General features: G+C 50.1%; 10 protein-coding genes across 10 annotated transcripts in view; 5 read left to right on the forward strand and 5 right to left on the reverse strand.

Annotated features, from left to right (window-relative positions):
* Positions 1-82: 82 nt before the first annotated feature.
* Positions 83-1648, forward strand: UREG_05266 (uncharacterized protein; the record flags this gene model as incomplete). The annotated part of the gene is made up of 1 exon (XM_002584531.1): positions 83-1648. The coding sequence occupies one exon, from the start codon at positions 83-85 to the stop codon at positions 1646-1648; it is 1566 nt and encodes a 521-aa protein (XP_002584577.1).
* A 3261-nt stretch (positions 1649-4909) lies between these two features.
* On the reverse strand, positions 4910-6975 carry UREG_05267 (uncharacterized protein; the record flags this gene model as incomplete). Its single annotated transcript, XM_002584532.1, has 2 exons — positions 4910-6748; positions 6811-6975. 2 exons carry the CDS (start codon positions 6973-6975, stop codon positions 4910-4912), a joined length of 2004 nt encoding a protein of 667 aa, XP_002584578.1.
* A 661-nt stretch (positions 6976-7636) lies between these two features.
* Positions 7637-8223, forward strand: UREG_05268 (uncharacterized protein; the record flags this gene model as incomplete). Its single annotated transcript, XM_002584533.1, has 2 exons — positions 7637-7698; positions 7866-8223. 2 exons carry the CDS (start codon positions 7637-7639, stop codon positions 8221-8223), a joined length of 420 nt encoding a protein of 139 aa, XP_002584579.1.
* Positions 8224-8841: 618 nt separating this feature from the next.
* Positions 8842-9391, reverse strand: UREG_05269 (uncharacterized protein; the record flags this gene model as incomplete). Its single annotated transcript, XM_002584534.1, has 2 exons — positions 8842-9309; positions 9362-9391. 2 exons carry the CDS (start codon positions 9389-9391, stop codon positions 8842-8844), a joined length of 498 nt encoding a protein of 165 aa, XP_002584580.1.
* A 528-nt stretch (positions 9392-9919) lies between these two features.
* Positions 9920-10084, reverse strand: UREG_05270 (uncharacterized protein; the record flags this gene model as incomplete). Its single annotated transcript, XM_002584535.1, has 1 exon — positions 9920-10084. The coding sequence occupies one exon, from the start codon at positions 10082-10084 to the stop codon at positions 9920-9922; it is 165 nt and encodes a 54-aa protein (XP_002584581.1).
* A 928-nt stretch (positions 10085-11012) lies between these two features.
* UREG_05271 (uncharacterized protein) lies at positions 11013-12747 on the forward strand (the record flags this gene model as incomplete). The annotated part of the gene is made up of 4 exons (XM_002584536.1): positions 11013-11216; positions 11327-11439; positions 11511-11859; positions 11890-12747. 4 exons carry the CDS (start codon positions 11013-11015, stop codon positions 12745-12747), a joined length of 1524 nt encoding a protein of 507 aa, XP_002584582.1.
* A 765-nt stretch (positions 12748-13512) lies between these two features.
* On the reverse strand, positions 13513-14180 carry UREG_05272 (uncharacterized protein; the record flags this gene model as incomplete). The annotated part of the gene is made up of 3 exons (XM_002584537.1): positions 13513-13577; positions 13678-13800; positions 13967-14180. The coding sequence occupies 3 exons, from the start codon at positions 14178-14180 to the stop codon at positions 13513-13515; spliced, it is 402 nt and encodes a 133-aa protein (XP_002584583.1).
* Positions 14181-15005: 825 nt separating this feature from the next.
* UREG_05273 (uncharacterized protein) lies at positions 15006-16014 on the reverse strand (the record flags this gene model as incomplete). The annotated part of the gene is made up of 3 exons (XM_002584538.1): positions 15006-15545; positions 15601-15772; positions 16004-16014. 3 exons carry the CDS (start codon positions 16012-16014, stop codon positions 15006-15008), a joined length of 723 nt encoding a protein of 240 aa, XP_002584584.1.
* Positions 16015-18465: 2451 nt separating this feature from the next.
* On the forward strand, positions 18466-21260 carry UREG_05274 (putative glycerol-3-phosphate acyltransferase; the record flags this gene model as incomplete). Its single annotated transcript, XM_002584539.1, has 6 exons — positions 18466-18636; positions 18731-19325; positions 19382-19650; positions 19708-20550; positions 20585-20886; positions 21173-21260. 6 exons carry the CDS (start codon positions 18466-18468, stop codon positions 21258-21260), a joined length of 2268 nt encoding a protein of 755 aa, XP_002584585.1.
* Positions 21261-21972: 712 nt separating this feature from the next.
* The window catches only part of UREG_05275 (saccharopine dehydrogenase), a gene marked incomplete at both ends in the record, with an annotated part of 2935 nt that continues 1722 nt past the window's right edge, over positions 21973-23185 (forward strand). The window contains 2 exons of the mRNA XM_002584540.1: positions 21973-22197; positions 22276-23164. Coding sequence (XP_002584586.1) covers positions 21973-22197; positions 22276-23164 — 1114 coding nt within the window. The remainder of the gene's footprint in view (positions 22198-22275; positions 23165-23185) is intronic.

Here is a 23185-nt window from a genome sequence, read left to right on the forward strand (position 1 = left end):
GCTCAGATGCCCTCCCTTGCTTGGGCACAATGGGTCAGTTCTATGTTTACAGTTTGATGAGAGTCAGGAAGAGGATATCATCATGTCTGGCAGCAGCGACCGGAACGTGATCATCTGGCGCTTTTCCACCGGTGAAAAACTGCACGAATTAACTCATGCGCATCTTGATTCCGTGTTAAGTTTGAGGTTTGACAAGCGATATTTGGTGACATGCTCGAAAGATAAACTCATCAAAATCTGGAACCGCCGGGAACTTCGCGCTTCGGATGAAGACTATCCCACCTATTTCAATGGAGTTGGCGTCCGATATCCATCCTATATTGTGGACACATCGAGCATGCCTCCATCGGCTCTAGAGGCCCAAATTGCCAATGAACAAATTAAGACTTTACTGCCATATAGCCTACTAATGACGCTTGATGGACATGCAGCCGCCGTAAATTCAATACAGATCAATGACAACGAGATTGTCTCGGCGTCTGGAGATCGCCTTATCAAGGTATGGGATATCCGCAGCGGCACTTGCCTCAAAACCTTGGTTGGACACCAAAAGGGAATCGCCTGTGTTCAGTTTGATAGCCAGCGGATAATAAGCGGCAGCAATGATTTCACCGTGCGCATTTATGATCGCATATCCGGCGCAGAAGTGTCCTGCCTACCGGCCCATGATGATCTAGTGCGAACACTTCAAGCCGGATTCGGTGACCCTCCAGGCTCCGAAGAAACATTGAGACTCGAAGCCATGGCAGTTGACCATGAGTATTATGAAGCCCGGCGTCGCGGCGACGTTCATCACGAACCGACTCGCCAACGATTCAACCGGATGCGAAGCACAGGCTCGAGGCGCCCTCAGGATATCAAAGCTCTGGGGGCGAAGATTCCACCCGGTGGTGGTGGAAGCAGATGGGCCCGGATCGTCTCTGGCTCCTATGACGAATCAATAATTATATGGAGGAGAGACAAGAAAGGAGAATGGGTCGTTGGCCAACGATTGCGCCAAACAGATGCCGCTCGGGCAGCGTCGGTGATTGACGAATCTTTGGCCACCGAGTTTCTCACCAATGCCATCGGGCCAAGCATTCAGTCAGGCCAGAGAACGCCTCAACTCGCATCCGAAGACAACAGTCCATTCAATATGCCTCCACAGGCGGTCAATGCAGTTGCCGCCACAGCAGGCACCCCCGCGGCTCAAGCTAGTCTCCCTGCATCAATGCCGCTTCCCTCTCCAAACGCATTTGCATCCCTGCAATCCCAGCGACAACAACAGCAGCCGCAATCCCAAAATCAACAGCCTCCCCAGACCTCGTCCCACATTCAACTTGCTCCCATCCTTGCTTCTTCTCAGAATCAGACCCTACCATCAACCGCTACCCATCCACAACCAACCCTCCTTCAGCCACAGCCTCAACAACCCAATTTCCAACCCCAGCCCCAACCGCCTGCTCTCCATCCACCCATCGGTCCGCTTCCCGCTGCAGAAACCATCGTACGGCCGCATCACGCCGCGGCCAACACCAGAATCTTCAAGCTGCAATTCGACGCCCGAAAGTTGATTTGTGCAAGCCAGGATCATATCATTGTTGGATGGGATTTTGCAAATGGTGATAAATATCTAGAGGAAGCTTCGAGGTTCTTTGTAGGGCTATGAGGAAAAGGGGGGAGTATGAAAAAGACAAGAGAATACCGCTATTTACACCGCGTTTCTGGTCTGTAAACATATACTCCTCTTTAGACTCTTTTCCAGCACAGGCCCCAAGCACCAGGGCATTGCTCTTGCATATAAGGTGCGTTTACTTCTAGCCGTTGAGATTTTGCACATAATCTTTCGAAAGCTTGGCCGCTGCTTGCACGGGGAGCAATTTGGCTGTTTTTGAACTGCTATAGTGATGTCTGTCCGTTTTATCTTTTTCCGAGCAGCATTATGCATTTGGAGTTTTTGCATAGCAGCCGAGCACCTCCATTTCGTTGAAGATCTTGTCATGATAGCATGCTATGTACCATCGCACGGGATATAGTATTAATAAATATTCTTATTTATTAGCTGGGTCCTTTTCAGCCGCTCCCTAGTTGGAGTCACGCCTTATTTCTACTATGAATCAGCCGGCTATAGCAAGGAAACCATGAGCTCAGCCTTATTTATCCCCTAAAAATGCCGGCTTCACAGCCAAAACGGGGGTTAACGTCCAAGTAGCCCATGTAAACCAAACATGCCAAATACCAGCATAGAGCTAAAAGGCCGACCATCCCCAAGCTGGAATCCACGGTCTCGACGCTCTTTGTCCTCGATTCCAAATTTCCTTCAAATTAATCCACTTTCGACGCTCCACACCGTCGTTCGCCCCATCTCCCGTATATACCCAGCTACCTTGATTTACCCTATGGGTAATCCACAATCCGCAGCACTCTGAAAGCCAGCCCATAAATGTATAATACTCCCATGGCCTGCTATCGTCAGCAATTGTAGAAACAGCTGAGGAGCCGGGACAGCTCGTGGAAGACGGGGTTCCAATGCTCGTGGCACATGAAGACGGCGATGTAGACTCCCCAAGCCCACTGCCATCAACAGCCGGTACACTGCCCATCACAATAGACTGCTGCCCCACCGACAGATCAACTCTAGGCACTGGTGGCGCGAGATGCGGGTGTCGGATATAAGAAGGTAGAGGCACGGAAGTGGTTTCACCATTTGGCGTCGTTCCGTCGACAAAATGCACTCTACGCGGAACGGGATACATGCTGCTTGGTTTAGAAGCGGAAGACGATCGAAGTGAAGAGGCTCTGGGGGCAGCCAGGGGAGCTGGGGATGTAGAGCCTACATTGTTACAACAAAGAGACCTTTGCCTTCGATCATGGTTTGTTGTTTCATTGGGCTTGGTCCCCTGGATACAAGCGACAGGTAGCGATTCACGATGAAATGGGTGATTTGCCAACCCTCCTGCTCCGGGGCCAGCACCCACGCCATGGCCACTATGTCGCGCGCCAAAACGCCCGCGGACGATCGTGCCATCGCTGGCACGGGCAATCGCTCCAGCAGGCAAAGGAGCAGTGCGTGGTGTAGAACACGAAGAAAGGCCAAAAAATCGTCGCAATCGGAAGAAAAAACAGGTGCAATCGTCAGCATCGCCATCACCATCATTAGGTCCTCGTACTGGCCGGGGGTGAGCAGGCGAAATGCGAAATTGAAGTGCTTCCGGCGACCCAAAAGACGGAAGCCCAGGAGGTGTAATACATCGAGTGGGAGGAGGGTATATAGGCTGTATCGGCTCGACAGGAGATGAACCTTCGTCCAGCCAGAGCTGATCAGGAAAGCTTCCGTACGAGGATGAGAAGCGAGCCGATCGACGGAGCTCGGGCGGAAGTGAAGAAAAAGAAAATCTAGGGCGAAAAGAAGGAACGTCGAGGTCGTCAAGGGAGTAGATCTTATTCCCATATCGATTTCCAGGTATGAAAGTTCCGGAAGATGAGCATGTTCTCAACGAACTGTGTTTTGATCGTAGAAGCCCCCTGAGATAACGTTGAAGTCGAACCTTTCCGTTGTGGAAGGATTTGGATGTTCGCTAATCGTTTCAAGGACATGGGCCCGCCACCCGCTGCGAAGTGCAGTGCCATATACGCCCTTCAGATAGCTCCCATTACCGGCGTGCCTGGCCTGGAATTCGTAATCGTCCTCTTTCTTACCTCCGGTTCCTTCCCCGGGCAATCTATCGTCTTCAAATCCATCGAAGCTGGTGAGGAATCCGTTGTGTAACGAGCTATGGTCACTAGGAATCGACTCCGATGAGTCTAAATGTGCGTTCGCTACTCGAAGAGAGACTGTGCGGCGGAGCCTGCTTCGAGGCGGGCTTGCACCTTCAGTGAAGGACTGCGATCGTGCATGTTCAGAGAGGGAGCAGCCAGCGTTAACGAGTGGTGGCCGTCCTGATGTAGAAGACGCCATGCTAGTAGGGATGAACGAGCGAAGTTCCCCAATTACAGGGGGAAAAAGAGCTATCAAAGTCCTCGTTTACGGAGTCCAATCAAGTCCTAAGAGCAAGCAGTGAGAAGTAATGCGTATAGTCTAAACATATTAATTCTTCAACCGCTAAAGATTTCAGCTGGAAGGAACAATTGCCAGTGAGGCAAGCATTAGGGGACCAGTGACGGGGAAAGCATGATGCTTTGACGCCCAAAAACCGATAATCCATACCCAAAATTCACCAGAAAAATGCAGAGATAATTGCTGAGAATGTCAGTTTGACGCAAAACCGGCTGTGCGTATATATCATCCCCTTGTTAAACACCAGAAGAACTATGAGTGATCAACTCAAAATACCAGTTGCAATACTCTTGCATCGATATGCAAAATCAAATACCCCACGAAGAAACCAAAATTGAATGAAATTGATAGAGGTTTTCATAAGCGTCAGGACGCAACGGTGCTCTGGCTTAGATTTGACTTGCCGGTGGACTGAGTGTCCTTTTTAAGTGTACGAATCAATGCCTCAAGTCTGCGACGTTCTTCTTGTTCGGACTAAAGGAAAGTGGTGAGCAGAGCGACTCAAATAAATCCAAGCGAGATGTGAAGCCTACCTTCAGAATCTTCAAGTTCTCTGCTCTCGTATCTCGCATCATTCTCTTGAACTCATTTTTCAATACCATCATCGACGTGCTCTCCGTCGGCGTTCCATCCCCTCTTCGGGTGCCCATGGCTTGAATTCTTTCGTCCCCCAGCTGCATCTCAAGAGACTCGCAACGATCTCGGTAAGAATCCAAGATACTCTCGAATTTATCCCTCTCCTTTTCAAATTCAATGCTGGCTTTAGTCATCGCTTCATAATCATCAATCGTTTCCCGGAGCTCCTTCTCCAACATCTGGACACGATCCTGAAGCTCCGATGATCCGGAAACATTTTTGCTGGTTTGTTGATTGTTAACAGCGCGCGAGCTCTTCAGTAAGGCTCATATTACGTTGTTTCAATTCATCCATTTCTTTCTGAATGGCCGGATTAGCGGCAACCTGTGCTGCACGTTCCGCCCGACTTCCATAAGCGCCATCAAGTTCGGCTCGAGCCATCGTGAGCTCGGTTTGGATCCTAACCAATTCACTCTCTAGCTCAGCATAATCGGACTGGAGCTTCTGCAGCTCCTGTCTAGAGTCTCCCCCTGCTTGCCGGGCGTTTTCCATTTCAAGCTCTTTCTCAGAGCGTAATTGTTGGATTGTACTCTGCAAACTTGCGATCTGATCTTCTTTAGCGGCTTGCTCCCGTTCAGCTGCGTCCAAGTCATCCTTGACCCTGTTTCGATACTCTTCGAAACTAGCAATTTGGTTTTCTTTGGACGCTAAAATTTGTTCCCTGTCTTCTAGCTCCTGCGTGAATTTGTGTAGACTGTTTTCGAGGTTCGCAATTTCGTTTTCTTTCATAGCCAGTCTCATCTCTGCTTCTTGCCTCGCTTCTTTCTCTGCGAGAATAGTTGAGGATTCACCGGCGAACTGTCCCTGTTCCCGAACAAAAGATTCCTGGCGTGCGTCATCTAGTTCCTGCTTCAAGGCGCTGGTTTCTTTTCGCGAGCGGTCCAGATCTTTTCGCAGAATTACAATCTCTTCCGTAAGGTCAGCTATGTGGGCGTCCCGCTCTGCATCGGACTTGCAATTGAGTTCTCTTTGTTGTTGAATTTGGGTGGTTAAGATTGTTTTTTGGTCTGTGAGGTTTTCGACTCGCTTATCTGCATCCTCGACGACCTGGTCAAGGTAATCGAGTTGTTCCTTGAGGGATTTTGTGAACGTCGAGGTGCGCGGTGTGAGCTGAGGTCGAGTTGAACCCGCGGCGATTAGAATAGTATCAAGTCGCTTGTTAATTTTATCTAACCGTCTCTCGGCTTCGGATGCCAAACCTCCCGTCTCCTGAGGCATGTTGTCTTGATGAATGGCCATTGATTCTAAGCCCCTGTCTAGGGTGTCGAGGCTTGTTTGTACAGCAATAATTGGATCAGCAGGGGCTCCATTGGAGTTTTCCTGGATATAGTCAACATCTTGGTCGGGATTAGCCCGAAGTATCATATTCCGCAGACGAGAGTTCGACTCATCAAGCCTCCTTTTCGCGTCATGTAGTGCGACCAAACTCACGGAATTTCTTTCCACAGCAATCACGGTAGGAAAGTCCCTGCGAGTATGGCCTCTATTGAAATCGTCCAGATATTCTGGAGTCCTGTAGAGGCTGCGCTCATCGAACTCAGCCATGTCACTGTTTCTTTCCTGCCGGATGGCGCCTTTCTTCTTGAGTCCCTTGTGCGTCATCTGCAAAACTCCGGCGGTATGCTCCAGGATCCTCCTTCTAATCTCACTGGCTCTTCTCTCTAGCTTCCAGAGCTCCTGGGCTATGTCCTCGCAACGGCGCACGCTGAGTGAGAGCTCCTCGTCCGAACGATTCTGGAAGCTGTGACGGCCAAAGAAGCTGATCCGTCTGCGGTGGGACTTGGGCGATGATTCGGGGCTCGTATCCGAGCTCCCCCTTCTACTACTCTTCGAGTCATATAGTTTGCTCAACGAGAACGCGGCCTCTTGCAGTTTCATCTCAAGGGTCAATTTGCGCTTCGAAGCCTCGATGCGATTCGACAAGAGAAGCAATTCCTTCTTGAGCTCTTCGACCTCTTCAAACGACAGGACCTCGAACTGCATACTGTCTGTCAGGGCAGTCTCCGCCAGCAGATGCATGGCAACCGGATCGCTAGCGTTTAGGAGGACGGAGCTCCGAGGGTGCGAGTAGTTGAGCTGAACGCCACCAATGTTGGTCAGTGCATCCTTGACCTAGCTATAGGAGTCGCAGTACCTACCGGGTTGTACCTGGGGGCCTCATCTTCGTTCGAGTCAAGGACATTTCTATACCCTTCAAGCAGAGCTTTGGATGGCGGTGGCGGCGGCATTGGTGCAATAGAAGAGGAGAAATTTTGTGGATCGGGGTACGAAGACAGACTCGATCGATAGCTTGGGATATTCATGATTGCGAGTAAAAGTGTTTGGGAGAAAACTGCTAATGCTGGCCAAGGACAATTACAAGCATCATCATCACTGTTCGCGAACCAGGATGTTCAGCAGGTTGAGTGATACAGGAAAGCTTCCGCCATGGTGGATTATTATATAGTTAGGGGTTATCTTTTGGGCTGAGAAATTTCTCGGACGGGCAAGGCTAAGCCGGAGATTGGAATAGCTTCAAGGGACATCCACGGACGAGATATTTTCTTTTTTCGAAAGAGTCAACAGGGTGCCATCCGCCACCCCTGTCGTCCAGGTCCGCAAGAGTTCGGAGCTGCGAGAGTTCATCGATGATGCACAAGAAAGGCTGCCAGCTGCGAGAACCATGGTCCGTGGTCCATGGATGCCTTCGCTTATGTAACTTAAGGGGCAGACGCACGTTCGGCAGCCGGGGAAACATGGTTCCCGAGAATGCCCAATTGGGGCTTAGTGCGCTAATATGCAAACAAAGCAAACTGCATGCTTTAAGTAACCACGGGACGTCCTTGTCCACTGTTTACCCTCTATCTTCCAGGCTCCAGCCTCATTACAACCCATGGATCAGATAACTAAACATGGAATTGATGCGGCTTGTGATGATTTTGTTGCTGCAATTGACCCCGTGAAAGTATGCGACCTGGCCTCATCATGTCATCCAAGAAAAGCAGCCTGCTGTATCCTTGGAGAGTGGAAAAGAGGAAGTTACAAATGTTTGTATCCCGGTGATTTTCAAGGATGAGGGCGAGAAATGGATGATCAGGATTCCATTACTCCCCCGATTGGCATTTCCGGAAGAGAAGATGCGGAGTGAAATTGCGACAATGAAGTAATGCTCCCAAGCAGGTAGTTCATCTTTCATGATGCTGACCAAAATTAGATATGTTATGGAGAAAACCACCATTCCTATTCCTCGCATCCACAGCTACTCGATTACCGGTGACAATATCCTTGGCCTTCCATTTCTCATTATCGAATATATAGACGGGAACACATTATATTCAATAAAACTCAGTGCTTTGGAGCGGAAGAAACGGCGACACCTCTATGCTCAAATAAGTGACATCTACATCCAGTTATACCGACAAAAATTCGATAGAATCGGCGCTCTCACTCTGACTGAAAATGGAAATTGGACATTTGCCAACAACTGTCCCTTAACAATTGATGTCAATGAACAAGAGATCAGTGGGCTTGATACTAGCCAATTTCTGGTTCCTGGTCAGACGGTCTCATAAAGTAAAATACCAAAGTTGGAACATATATACAGCATCAACGGAGCAGCACAATCGTATTCCGAAGACTCTCCAGATCAGCTTTGATTTTGCGAAGTTTTGCCCCTTCATTTTGGATCTGCACGTTAACATAGATTTCACTTGCGGATAGCGGGACGGGCCGGAACCATGTAATTGAAGGCTTACCTCTTCATGGACCGGGCTTCAATTTGGCTACTATGGTGGTGTGATGCAAGGCTCTTATCCCACCAGAGAAGCAGGTTCTTCCTAAGCAGCCACCGCCGACTTCTGAGGCTCGAAACGATAATGCTGAATCGATCCTATGAATGCCGCTATCGTGACCGACAGTGCTTTGCAACTTGCCCAAAGTCTTGTGCAGAGCGTGGAGGTTGACCGCCGCACTTCCCTTCCGGGGAAAGACGCGAATATTCAGAATGTTGTCTAAAACCACGCTGTTTTTACCCGCGGCATTTGTGCGTCTGCATCCACAGAGCTCTGCCTGCCATATAACGAGAATGTGGCCGGTATAGCCGACTGTACCGTCTTGCAAATATTACCGGCTCCCTACTTTTGCTCTGCCCGCCACCTGGCTTCACAAGCAAAGAATCTCGCAGAGTTGCTCTACACTTCAACTGAACCATCTAGCCAACCAGTGGCCTTCCAGTTCACCAGACGGCTCAATTCTGTGGTTCCATCTTCTTGGACCCCGGCCTCCTCAAAATCCCGTAGGATTTTATCAATGTATTCACCAGCCCCGGATAGATGAAGGATATGGGCAATGGCCCGGTGTAAAGCGAGTAGCCGGGGTGAAGGGGGCTCAATCAACTGGCTTTTACTGAGAAGGAGTTTGCGCGTTAAGGGAAGCCTGAGTAGCCTTGCTTTAACAGGGTTGAGGCTCTTGATGTGGTAAGTATGCTGCTGGCCAGCAACAGCTTCCAGGAAGACATCAAAGTTGCCAAATGCAACATGGAATGTGTGAGTGAGACTCATAGCATTCTGTGGCTGATCAATATCAGTACTGCCAATGAGGTGGCCAACATCATAGTCGATTATATTAAGAATCCCAAGTGCAATCTTTTTGGGCTCGGACTGTGACGTGATTCAGCCAAGAACATGAACATCTGCTTGAACTGTGACTCACCAGGCCAGAATCTGTGTTTAGTTGTGTCATAGAATGGGGGATTATAAGGGCTACTTCTAAGATGTCAATGGGCTGGTCTTGAAGTTCTGCCTCCTCATCATCTAAAGCCCCTGGATCATTAGATAAACGCCTTGAAGCCTCTTCGTAGTCAAATGCTTGTGAGATCACACAGCGATAGTGGTCGCGGGTGAGGCATTGAGCCTGAAGATGTGCGACTCGCTCAGGTGTGCCAACAAATTCATGCGGCCCTTGCATCCTTTGAATCGCCGAAAGGTGCGCAGGGGAAGGTTGCGGAGTCTTTGCGCCACCTGATTTCACTGTACAAGAGTTGGCAATATGGAGCGAGAGATGGGCAGGGAGGGCTGACAGGGCAAATACAAGTTATCCAGCAGTGTGTCGGCGAAGTTCTTCAAATTATCAAGTAAGTTCTCATCGAGCTTGATTTCTTTATGATCGTCGATGTCATGCTCTAAACATCCGAAGAAGTAACGTAAAAACATATCCCTGGACAACTCAGACCGCGAATATTCATAGGTGTAGCGGATGAGTAAATGGGGTTTATATTTGCTGCGGGAGCCCAATGCTACTGCTGTTGTTGCCAAAGTACTCGATAATGCGCTCAAATCCCTCCTTGGCCTGAGAGCGTTGACCGGTAGTCAAGGGTGCCGCTTCAGGGAAGTTGATGAGGCCCTCTAAGAATGTTTGACGGCGCTGGGACCCCATGCTGCATTGCTGAGCGGTAAGAGAAGTGTGAAGGATGAATGAATTATTTGGGATCCTAATAGGAGGACATATCCCAGGCCTGATCAGGCCGGATTTAGACAAGAAAATCCTTAGTTATGCTTAACTTGGATAACCAGTCATTCCTGTATCATCTGTTCTTTCACTCAGCTTCTTCTTCTTCCTCTCTTAGCCGGTCAATGTGTTGAAATGAACTCCTAACAGCTTTCGTCTGATTGTGAATCAGGAGATATTCGGCCAGGCTCCCTCCAGGCTCTCATCAGTCACGCTGCTCCCGAGATGCCCATTCTGCCTTAACCCTGCTGCAGCCAGAGACGGCCTGACTAGTCTTGACCACAACCTTCGGCAGGCTCGTCAGCAGAAAGCGTGCCTGTTAAGGTTGCAATCTATTGAGCCTGTTCCACTTCCAGTCCACTTGTCGCTTGACAGTCTTCCAGTTGAGACCTGCTTCACCATGCTGGTCTTGGCTGAGCGTGGAGCATCGACGGCAGGCAAGGCCATGGTTGCAGGCTCCATGTACCATTGAATCTTCCTCTAATGCTGCCTATCATGATTACCAGTGATAAGAATTCTCAAAGCCAATCAAACAGTCATCTCCTGACCGCTTGCACTTTTAGCAGTCGTGTTTTGCAAGTAGATCTGTTGTTTCAATTTAGCCTGTGGTAAAGAGAAGTGCAGAACTTGAAAATCACATCTCTGCAAGAATGGACATGGGTCACGCGAGATCCCTGTGGTTCACCTTCACATGTTCAAAGACATCGGCTGTTTGCTGCACCAAGAAGCTTGACGGTTAGTTAACTAGTGGAAGGGGCCTCACCTCCGCATCTTGGATCTCTGCTCTTAAGGTTGGAGTGTCCCTCCATCCCATCGGCACTCTTTACCCCAGACATGCTGTCATGGTGATGAGAGCATGGATCCAGACCGCACAAGCAACGTGGAGTGCAATCCAGCCGCCCACGACGCGATATCTCTAAAGGGGTCCGTCAGAGCGCCAGACCGCTCAACCACTTCAGGGGCTTCATTCGTGCACGATGAAGGAGGCTACAAGGTGTATAAACGACGATTCTTCGGTCTGGCACAGCTAGTTCTCCTGAATATCGTCGTGAGCTGGGACGTATGTTTTTGCCCTGGGCGCCCATCCCTCGTGGATCAGCGTCCCGTGGTGACAGATCTCTCCTTGATGAGATCTCTTCAATTGGTACCCACGCTGACAACGTCGCACAGTGGCTTACTTTCTCTGCGGTCTCGAAAACGTCGTCCCAGTATTTCAGGGTCTCCGAGGGAGCAATCAATTGGCTGAGCACGGGTTTTCTCTTCGCCTTTGCTGTTGCGAGTCCGTGAGTTTCAAGTTATCCCACTCCGATCGCGATCAGCTTGAGTTGCCCGGGCTAAACAAAATGTTGTAAAGTGCCGTGATCTGGACCCTGAATAAAGGAGGACCGAAGCCTTCCATCGTCGCATGCGCAGCGTTGCTCCTCATCGGGAATTGGATCCGTTACGCCGGTACAAAGGCGCAGGATGGGATCTTCGGGGTGGTTATGCTGGGCCAGATCATTGTGGGATTCGCGCAACCGTTCGTCTTGACTGCTCCCACCAGATATAGCGATGCATGGTTTAGCGATCGTGGGCGAACCAGTGCGACGGCGGTTGCGACGTTGGCGAACCCCCTCGGGGGCGCATTGGGACAGTTGATCGGTCCAATGTGGGCGACCAAACCCAGCGAGGTTCCGAATATGGTCCTCTACGTTTCAATAATAGTAAGTGTCCCGCGAGCTCACAATATCTAGTTACTATGTACTAAGGAATCGCGCCAGTCAACTGTCGCATGCGTTCCGTCGTTCTTCATCCCATCCCTCCCTCCCACACCACCAAGCGCCGCCTTCAACGTCACCCGTATCCCTCTCACCCAAAGCCTCGTCAAGGTCTTCCGCACTCCCGAGTTCTGGCTCATCTTCTTCCCCTTTGGCATATACGTGGGCCTCTTCAACAGCATCTCTTCCCTCCTCAACCAGATCCTCGAACCCCACAATTTCTCTGAAACCGACGCCGGCATCACCGGCGCGCTCCTTATCTTCGTCGGCCTCGCCGCAGCCGCAATATGCTCCCCCATCACCGACAAGCACAAACACCACCTCGGCACCGTCAAGTTCCTCATGCCCATCGTCGCAGCAACATATATCGGCTTCATCTTCGCGCCCGAATCTCCCAGCGTTGCCGCGCCGTTCGTGGTCGCCGCGCTCCTGGGCGCGTCTAGCTTCGCGATACTCCCCGTGATCCTCGAATACCTCGTCGAAATCACCTACCCAATCTCCCCCGAAATCCCCAGCACGCTATGCTGGGTAGGCGGCCAGATATTCGGCGCGGCGTTTATCCTGGTGGAAAATGCACTCAAGGCGGGACCGGACGCAGATCCGCCGAGGAATATGAAGCGTGCGCTTATTTTTCAGGCGGTTATGGCTGCTGTAGTGGTTCCTGCACCGTTGTGTCTGGGACTATTTGGGAGGGAGGTGAGGAAGCGGAGATTGGAGGCTGAGCTGCTGGATAGAGGCCGGCTTGATGATGAAGAGAATGTGACCACTACGGCCGCTGTGGAGGATGGGAGTCGAAGTAAAGCGTTTGGGGTGTTCCCCAAATGGCTGAAGTGAGATAAGACTCCGAACCCCACCGACTGATCTATTGCGTATTTCGAGGTTTCAAGATCTTACGACGATCTGTATCTTCAGTATCTTTGACCTATGTCCGAGCGGTATTTCTCCGATATTAGCGAGAGCTTCCTGTGCAGCTTCCCATAGTGTGTGTCATTTAATGTCCTCGGCTTGAGATAAAGCTAGAATTAATGCAATAATAAAGTAATCTTATCTGCATGATGCACTTCCCGTATATCTCGTGTACCATGACGTCTTTCCATTTCGAGTTGATCCGACGAAAGGAACATTCTTTCAGCAAGATGGCGATGAATAAATCAAACTATATCAGGACAACAAGTAAATCAGAATAGTCCGCCGTTCTATGCTTTGAGGTCAAAAAGTTCTTTTTATCTGTACATAATTCGGGAGAGTCTAACTGTGATATAAAACGCGAAAAACGGGGGAGAGTAACTGAGAAATGCCGAATCAGAGACCAGTGAGAAACGGGAAACCGACATGGCACGCAAACAGATACACACGCAATGAAAGGCAGGCTAAACACACGAAACGGCCCGTTCGCATGTCCCAATATCGTGATATTTAGGCACCAATTGTAATGTATACACGCTCCCGCTTCCACCAAATGTCCAAGGCGCCGCGACTTTGGTATCTCACTCGTAGCCCTTCCACAGTCTTTAAAATGGCGTGAAAAGGAGACACCGCGTCGAGTGATCGCATTAATAAGGCGAAGGGGAGGAGAGTCGACAGGCCATCGTTGGCTGTTTATTTGAGAGCGGCCCAGAGTTTGGGGGCGGCACACTGGGTTGCGCAGTGTTGGAGATGGAAGACTTCAAACAGTATTAGTACGTCTATACCAGAATTACTGCACGCTTCCGATTTGCGGCCATTGTAGGTATCATGCAACATTTCGTGCGGAAGCACACTTACACTCCTCAACGCAATCTTCGTGGGGGCCCTTGAAATCAGGGTCCTCGGAGTTCCGGGTAACTCGCTCGACACACTCGTCAAAGTGGTGCTTGTATGGGGCACATTGCTTAGAGTTGGCGCACTCTACATAAAGCGGGAAGAGTTAGCCAAATGTGTAAAAGGTTCCCCGCTGCAATTGGGGCAAAAAGCCGGCCATAAAGAGTCAAGTTTCACATCCGCAATCCGACAGCTCCCTATCTCGTCTCTCCAATTGATCTCGCAGTTAGCAAACAAAAAGATAAAAACTCACCTTGCTCCAATTGCGGCTGAATATCTTCTGGTTCCTCCTCCTCCTCCTCTTCTTCCTCCTCTTCCTGTTCCTCTTCAGCCGGTGCCTCTTCCGCTTCCTCCTCCGCCTCCGGAGCGGGAGTGGGAGTCTCCTCCTCGGCGGGCGGCGCTTCAGCCTGGACTTCTGTGAAGCCGACGGCGCTCACAAAGTCCGCGAAGAGTTCCGAGAGACCCATTGTTGTCAATGCGTAAACGACAGCCGGGGGATTAAGGCTCGGCTCGGGGGGAAAGAGGGATGAGAGCGAAGGCGATCAATTGACGTCGTCGGGTCGACAGCGACTTGCAGAGGGAGATCGAGGGCAAGGTCAACGTTGGCTTGGGCTTGCGTTTTGCAGGACTTCGGGTTTGTGAGGCCGCGAGGATGACTAAGGCGGTAATGCAGGAGGGAGCGGGCGTGATTGGTTGATTGGAATTTTAATGAACATGATTGGCCAGTACGGAATATATATTTATCCTCGCTGACTAACTAGTTAAGGGCTTAGCGTTTATATCGATCCTCCACCGGCAGTCGTCACTGGTATCTTTTGGATCTACATTTCACTGCTTGTTGAAATTCCTGAGAGACAAAGCATCAGAGGTCATTGAACCAGCTGAACAGAATGCCCTTTAATATCTCAGCTACAGAACTTTGAGAAGCTTCTTTGAATGGGTGCCAGCAAGTTTCCTGAGCTTCTAGAAAGATTAGTGAGAGGCAGCCTCATCTTCATGAATGGATGCCTGCCACGATATGAATTGAAGGAAATAGAGAATGTCAGTTCTCCCCAAGATAGGGGCAGTTTAGGAACTGAGAGATACATGAACACCAAGCCGCGATCAGCCTGGAGATCGAAGGCCTGACTTATTATACGGCGAACGAGATCATTAGGGGGATATAGAATACACATGTCTGTCGCTCGCTATGCATAAGGGGCCTCTTAAACCGCGAAGCCCTGTACTTCTAACACAATAATGGACCAAATGCTGGATGTCAACGAATGAGAATGGGAAAAAGACTCCATGCTTCATTGAGCTCGACGAAGGCGATCCTCAAATTCATTCGCCACGCCCTGCTGCTGAGCTTCTTCGTAGCCCGGCGGAGGCTCGGCCGGCGGTTCAAATTCTTCTCTAGAACTTGCCATTAATGGTTCGGCGGTCTCAGGGTTTGATTGCGCAGCGGATTGTGGCTTGGGGGGTGCGTAGGCAGGTAGTTCCTCGAGATGAACGTCGGCAAAATCGACTCCGTTATAGTTGCCGGCACGTTGGGGTCGACTATCTCCGGAAATCAATCCGGTTTCCCGAGCCTGCTCAACGACTTGCTGCAATCGTTCTTTTATTCTTTCAAAGGCAGAATGAAAATCGAAGGCGCCACCATCCTTGAATGTCATTTTCAATTGAACGGCTATGTTTGATGGTGGGATGCCACCGCCAACCACTGGCTGAATCACAGAGGTCCATACATTCGGCCCGAAGAAAGGGGCTGACACATGAGTGTCGTGGATGTTTAAGAGCGGAGCAGAGAATGATTGAAACTCAGGAGTGGGAGACGACGGGAGGTAAACGATCTAGAGATTGTCAGCCCAAACGTATTCGATTTCACTGAGAATGACATATACATACCCGTTGATTCGTGAGATGAACACGACCGGTGCTGCTTTGTATCGCCAACGATTCGTCGTCTGGGCGTGGATTGAGGTTTCGAAGGCTGAGGCTGGTGCGCGGGGGTGATGTATATATGACCCGCTCGTTTGGTAGACGCACGAAACCGTCCGTTTCATGGAGCATCACCCAGCTATTTGAGCGTAGCCTACTTAGTATCGACTGTTTTGGAGGTTTCTGCGGGGAAGGGGGGCGGCCCATGCTGTGCGCAAACAAGATGCTTCAAACAAACCAAAAGCAACCAAGTTCGTGAATCGGTATGTATGCAGATATGTGCATATATGTATGTATGTGTGTCCGGACAAAAATTTCCAAACAGGGACCGTATCTTATGCGGGTGGGAGAAAGTGGAGGAAATACGTACTTTATAGACATGTTTACGGTAGTCCTGACAGAGGACGCCCACCGACTCTGATTGCTGGAAAGACCCTCGACACCAGAAGCCCCTTGGCTGTTTTTGCGAGAGCTGATTCCTGCCGCCAAAAACGAAAAAGAAAGCGAGGTTAACGCGCCTCAAGAGCTCGAAGGGCTGTCGAAGTGGGCTAGATCGCCAACAGCGGGCTGCAGCGGCTGGGATTGCCTTTGATCGAGTGTACTAGTGCCGTTGCTTGCTTGTTGTGCTTTAATAGTTAGCGGAAACTATGCGATTAGCAACGGGGCGAGGAGTGCAGGATGGAGAAGCGAAAAGGAGACTTTGTCAAATGAACTGTCTGCTGGCAGTGGGATGGTGGACGGGGGAAGCTGGCTCTGGAGAACGGCGGATGCAGGCAACCTTCACTCGTGAGGAATGCTCGGAATGCAGATTTCTGGAATCACTGGAGGGTTTAATCACATTGACGGACAGCATTTGGGATTTGGCGCACTTAACGCGGTTGACGGAAGTCTGGGCATCACATCCATGGAGGGGTCGAAGTCTGTCACGATATCGGCTGCCCTTCCGCCCAGGGTTTGGCTTGTATGCCTACAGATCGTTTCTTCGCAGCACAAATGGTCTGGTGCCCTGGAGCCTGGCGGCCTACAAACAAGAGCTGGGAGAAATAGCGACGAATCCTTCACCCTGCGAGATTTATCCTCAATGTACCAGAGACTTTGCGCTAGACATTTATGCAACTGATCCGCTCTGAAGCTGAGGCAAGCCGTGGTTTATGCCACAAGATCAAATCGGAACCAGCTCTTTTGGTTGTGAGGGCCTCCTTGGTTTGTCGATGTTCCTCGCAGCCACCAATCCACATTCACTTGCGATGTCGTGAGCTTGCCGTGCATAGACTTTATGGATGTCGTTAACCGCGGTGGCCGTCAAAATCTAGCTGGTTCCAACGACCACTGGATTGGGTCGGGCTTGACCAAGCGGTTGCGAAGACGAGAAAAAGCAAATCAACTCAACTCGATGCTCTCCGTACGGAGTATCCACTAGTTATTTATGGGGTCCAGCAGCAGTGAAATGCGCTTTAACACATGTTTCATTCAGATTGATGCACTCCGAGGTTTGGTCGTTAAAACCCGTTAACTACCCGCACGATGCCGAATCCACGCTCGATTTAGCTTCAAACCCGGTGTCTGCCTGAGATGCAAGAGGCTTCAAGAAGCATATTCAACTGGAGGAGGTTCCTCGGGAGTTTCGAGGTTGACCAAAGGGCATAACCACGGACTACGGGGGAAACTATTCCTCCTGGCGGAACGGGACTTGGCCTCTCAGGCACAGACGGTCCTCTTGTCCTCTTCTCTCCGAGTAGCCAGCAGGTGTTGCTGAGAGATGGTAAATGTGATGCTCAGGCTTGTGGTAGAACCGGATCTCGCTGGTGTTAAAACGGTCTATGCTTTAGCAGGTGCGTCATGTCTGCGCTTGACTGAAAGCATCATATTTATGCATACCCCTTCGGAGTACACTGAGATCAATGTATCTGAGAGACTACGGAGTCCATGCTATAACTACTAGATAAGTTCAGTTTGCTGGAGGAATCTACTTTGGAGACAAACATCGTTGCTTATTCCTACATGTATTCGCCGTCTACGGAGTAGCTATTCTCGTACATTTAACTACATACTACTCCGTATTTATCGTTGATAAATGCCAAACCCTGTTGCTCTGTTGGGACCAAGGTTCAGCCTGATAACTAGCTAATAGCTTTTTGGCTTGAGTTCATGTCACCGTTTTTCCCATCCAGTGACAACAGCCGGGGTTCTTCGATCCAAGCATTGTTTTCCCGCGCGATCTTCCCCCAGCCTCTGCGTTTCGGTCCAGTCCTGTCGTCATTGTCCACAAAACACACGAAGAAGCCGCTTCAAATGACATGATTGACCTTCGTGATTCAACCTTGGTTTCTTCCACCCGGCCCGTCCTCTCGTCTCCTCGACTTACCCGACTCTAAACGTCCCGGTTTGCCCCCAGACCTACCGAGCGCATGTTCTAGAACTGATTTTTTTCACCCCCGACCGACACTTTCTATATATAACCACAGGGCGGAAGAATATGCCATTTCCTGTATGTTATTCCCTCCGTTTGCCGGTTAATATTGCTACAAAGTTGCTGTCGAGACCGCTGGTATTGATTCGCATTCCTTTATACAGTCCCCGGGAAAAGGCGATCGCTCCCGTGTCTTGAGCAACCTACAAAAGACCCTGCCGCCATTTTCAACCATCCGAACATATAGCAAAATCTTTTTGATCTCGACGACTGTGACTGCTGTGTGCGTAGCTATTGTCGATATTGCCGGCGCTGCGTTGCGGAAGAATTCTCGGAGATAGGGAGCACGGGAACGTTGGAGAACAACTGCATGCGTGAGACCGGATCTCGAAATCGATCGGATTCAGGGTCCTGAAGTCCAGATGGCGAAGGCCCCGACGTATCGGCCAATGGTGGGATGGGTGTACGATACAATGCTATGGCTGTTTTCGGTTTTGGTCGATTTATTCTTTCGAGAGGTGCATCCACGCGGGTCATGGAAGGTCCCCAAGAGGGGCGCAGTGATTCTGGTTGCTGCTCCGCATGCGAACCAGGTACGATACGCCTCATGCCACTTATTCCACCGTTTCTTCTTGTGAATGGTCTGATTGACGGACTTTCGCTGACCGTTGTTTTTCTTCTGTATAGTTTGTCGATTCTCTAATCCTAATGCGCGTCATGCTCAGAGAGCTACAGCGGCGAGTTGCATTTCTCATCGCCGAGAAGTCGTTTAAACGAAGGTTCATCGGGCTGCTAGCTAGGACTGCGGGGGCTGTACCGGTCTCTAGAGCGATGGATAACTTGAAGCCCGGCCAGGGGACGATTTATCTCCCGGACCCTGTGAACAACCCTACTCTACTGAGAGGAATCGGTACAAACTTTGAAGATCCGCAGTTTCAAGTTGGGGGCACGATTACACTCCCCACGGTGAACGGGAAGGCTGCAAGCACTGATATTCGCGAGATACACGGGCCTGAAGAGCTTATATTGAAGAAGCCATTCATGACCAAGGATGCTCTCTATCAGTTGACGGGTAGAAGTGACATTAGCCCTGACGGACGGTTCACCGGCGACGCTGATGCGAACGTTTCAGATTTTCAGGGCACCAAGTTCAAGGTTGCGCCGCACATTGACCAAACACAGGTTTACAGGGCGGTGTTTGATACTCTAAACCATGGTGGCTGTATTGGTATCTTCCCTGAGGGAGGTAGCCATGACCGCCCGGATTTGCTACCTTTGAAAGGTATGTTCTACTAAACTTGATTTATGAAGTTCTCCGTACGCTAATATTCTGAATAGCCGGCGTTGCATTGATGGCTCTCGGAGCCCTAGCTGAAAACCCCGACTGCTCCGTGAAAATTGTTCCCTGTGGAATGAACTATTTTCACGCTCATAAATTTCGGTCTCGGGCTGTCATAGAATTCGGCAACCCAATTGAAGTGCCCCGGGAACTTGTTCAAATGTACCGGGAGGGACATAGGCGTGAAGCAGTAGGCACATTGCTAAATACGATCTATCAGGCGCTCGTTTCAGTCACAGTTACCAGTACAGATTATGAGACACTGATGGTACGTAGCAGCACTTGGGTCGTTGTAAAACAATTCTGACTTCTGAGATCTTTTTAGTTGATCCAAGCTGCAAGACGGTTGTATAATACTGGCAAAAAGTTGCCGCTGCCAGTTGTCGTGGAGCTTAACCGCCGCCTTGTCAAAGGGTATGAACACTATAAGAACGACCCCAGAATTATACAAGCGAAAAAGGCCGTAATGGACTACAACAAACAGCTATGGCTTCTTGGAATTCGAGATCATCAAGTCGAATACGCCAAGTTTTCGATTACGAAGGTCATCAGCACGTTAGTGTACCGCCTCCTGAAACTGGCTGTCATGACAATCGGGACACTACCTGGATTAGTCCTGTTTGCTCCCGTCTTTGTGGCCACAAAGACGATCTCGATTAAGAAGTCTAGAGAAGCGCTAGCAGCGTCTAGTGTCAAAATTCAAGGTCGTGACGTGATGGCGACCTGGAAGCTTTTGGTTGCTCTGGCGATCGCGCCACTGACATATGCTTTCTATACCGTTGTTCTTACCTACTGGACTTACCATAATCGCGTGCAGGGATACGTTCCGGGCTGGGTCCCACTCTGGATGGTGGTGTTATTCAGTGTTATAGTTTTCCCATCCATTACATTCGCCGCGCTGCGTATTGGGGAGACTGGAATGGACATTCTCAAATCTCTGCGGCCGCTGGTGTTGTCACTCAACCCAACTTCTGCAAATACGCTATATAAACTCCGAGCCAGACGTGCAGAGTTATCAGAAATGGTGACGCATCTCATCAACACTTTCGGACCGGAACTGTACCCCGACTTTGACGCGACAAGGAATCGTTGCGGACCCATTCAAGGGCGCCCTTTTATACAGATGTCGATTTGGCAAAAGCCGAAGCCCAAGTTGACGGAGCACCACGTACTGATGACCAAATTCGCCTCAATGATTTGAGGATCAACTCCCACGGAACGAATCTTTCCACGACCTTGCTAGAATAGGCTTTTTCTCCACACGCCCGCCTAGCCGTGATGGCGGCCATAGCCGAAGCAGCTCCAGCGGTGGTCTGGTGAGATCGTCGGCAATGAAACCCTTCACGATGCTCGATAGCAAGGAGAGTTTCGACGAAGTCACGAAGCGCATCCGCGGAGCGATGAGGGAGCGGGGACGCCGACGACGGAAGAGCGAGGACAGTGCATGGTCAATGGCAAGTTCAGGGTCGATGTCGCCGGTTCGAATGGAAACTAAAAAGCAAAGGTAATGGGTTGGGATATATATACATTTGACTTTTTCGCTCCTCGAGGATTGCTGTTAGCTTTTTTTGTTCCCTTTTCCCTGTTCTGTTAGTTGTTTTCCAATCCCCTATGCCCCGGCTTCCTAGAAGCTAGTGTTATATCTTTGGCGTCTACTATGATTTGGCCTTTCAGTTTTGAGCAGGCGTTTGGTTTTGGTTGGCTTCCAGGGATAAACGATGGGAGGTGGACGTGAGAAAAAGGGCGATTTTCAATGTTGTTCTTTGCAAATGTACTACTATCTATCCTAGCCTAGTTATCTGTGTACTGATACGCATTGCTACAACCTGTCTACCGTTGACTGTCCCTGTGTTGCGCCTCGTCGTCGTCTCCGGCTGAGCTTCAGCCCCTTCGGCACAGACGTCAGCGCCAAGCCCCGACTGGCAGGATCCAAAAAAAGCATTCGAGTTGCCTGTTCAGATGCGATCTCGTGGGAAAAAAACTCCCAGCTTGTTTGCGAAGGGAGAAGACCACGTAACTTATATAATAACACTGTTAATTTGAATGCATTTTCATTCTCCATGAGCGACTTCCTTTTCCCAAACGCTACTACGTGTCCTCCGTATCTTCAGCGGCTGTCTCATTTCACATCACCCAACAGAACCGTGTTTAATTCCGCTTCCTCGATCTCGCGCCCCTATTCGCAAAACACAAGGAGCTAGTCAGGTGTTTGTTATATAAACTTGCATTTTGATTCCGCGCTGGTCCGTGAATAATTAGTCGTTTGCAATCAATCCTCCCGAGCTTGCAGATACGATTACTTGCGCTGAAGGAAGCTCTTGTTGCTGAGCCCGTCGAGCTTTTGACGTTGACGATAGCTTGACTTCCAACTATTCTACCCACCTTTACGCTTCGCCCGACTGCTCATGTGGAAGCGTTGACGAAGCCATACCGCGTGGTGGAATTTTGTTTTTGTGTACGGTGTCCAGTTGCTGGGTTCCTAGCAGTCGAGATTTCCGTGTCGTTTGACTGCGTCGCCCATCCGCAGCTCTCCACTAGTTACCTTTTACCTCGACGAAAGCGAAGACAGACTCACCAGTAACCACCCACCATGTCGTCGTCAATGCACCTTTCTAAAATGCGAAAGTGGTTCGCTTCATCGCCGCCAGTTGAATGGGGAATCGGATACCTTCGGGAGCTGCTGATCGGAGCAATAAAGCAAGGACCTATCCCGCAACATGTGGCGTTCGTGATGGATGGTAATAGGCGGTTTGCGAGGAACCATGCTATAGAGAGAGTGGAGGGACATAATCTAGGGTTTGAAGCGTTGGCCAAGGTATGTTCTGTTGCCAATGGGTTTGCATTTTGGAAAGTTTCGTCTGCTTCATAGGGATGCTGACGCAAATTGCTGTAGATACTAGAAGTTTGCTACAAGGCCGGCGTCAAAGTTGTAACGATATACGCGTTCAGCATTGAGAACTTTAAGCGCTCAAAGTTCGAGGTGGATGCCTTGATGGAGATGGCGAAGGTGAAATTATCTCAGTTGTCGCAACACGGAGATCTGCTCGATAGATATGGTGCGAGTGTCCGGGTCTTGGGTAGAAGAGAGCTGGTGAAGGCGGATGTGTTGGAAGCCATTGATCGCGCCGTCGAAGTCACGAGTCGGAACGGCGATGCGATTCTCAACATTTGCTTTCCGTATACTTCCAGAGACGAAATCACGTCTGCTATACGCAATACGGTGATTGATTATAGTACGCCGCTGGACCGCTCCTCGTCGACTGGAGCGAAACGACAATTCTCAAAGTCTCGGATTGCTCAAACTATCCGAGAACAGACACCAAGCGCAGAACCGAACTATACAGAAATGAATCTGACGGGTGAGGAAGCTGACGCTGTTGCACAAGATGCTGAATCACCGTCCTCATTTTCTTCGACAACTACCTTGCAACAATTACCGACGGTAACAAAGCCAGCTACCGTCTCAGGACCCTACACCTCATACCCTCCAAACAGTGACCAGTTGATATTCCTCTCTCCGGAAACTATTTCCACCCAAACCCTCGAAGAACACATGCTCACTGCAGGCAGCCCACCACTTGACGTCTTGGTTCGGACTCCAGGAGTGGAGCGCTTGAGTGACTTTATGCTCTGGCAGTGTTCACCAGGACACCGAGATCATATTTTTAGGATACGCTTTGGCCGTCATTCGGACTCCTGGGGATTTCCTACCAGTCATTTGGGGAGTGGCAATGGCGCGTTCCGGAAGCAGGGTCGGAGACTCGGTGATGATAATTTCTCGGGTGGGTGGGATTGCGCCGAGC

This window comes from Uncinocarpus reesii, genomic scaffold (assembly GCF_000003515.1).
Source record: "Uncinocarpus reesii 1704 scaffold_3 genomic scaffold, whole genome shotgun sequence".
NCBI classification, from domain to species: Eukaryota; Fungi; Ascomycota; class Eurotiomycetes; order Onygenales; family Onygenaceae; genus Uncinocarpus; species Uncinocarpus reesii.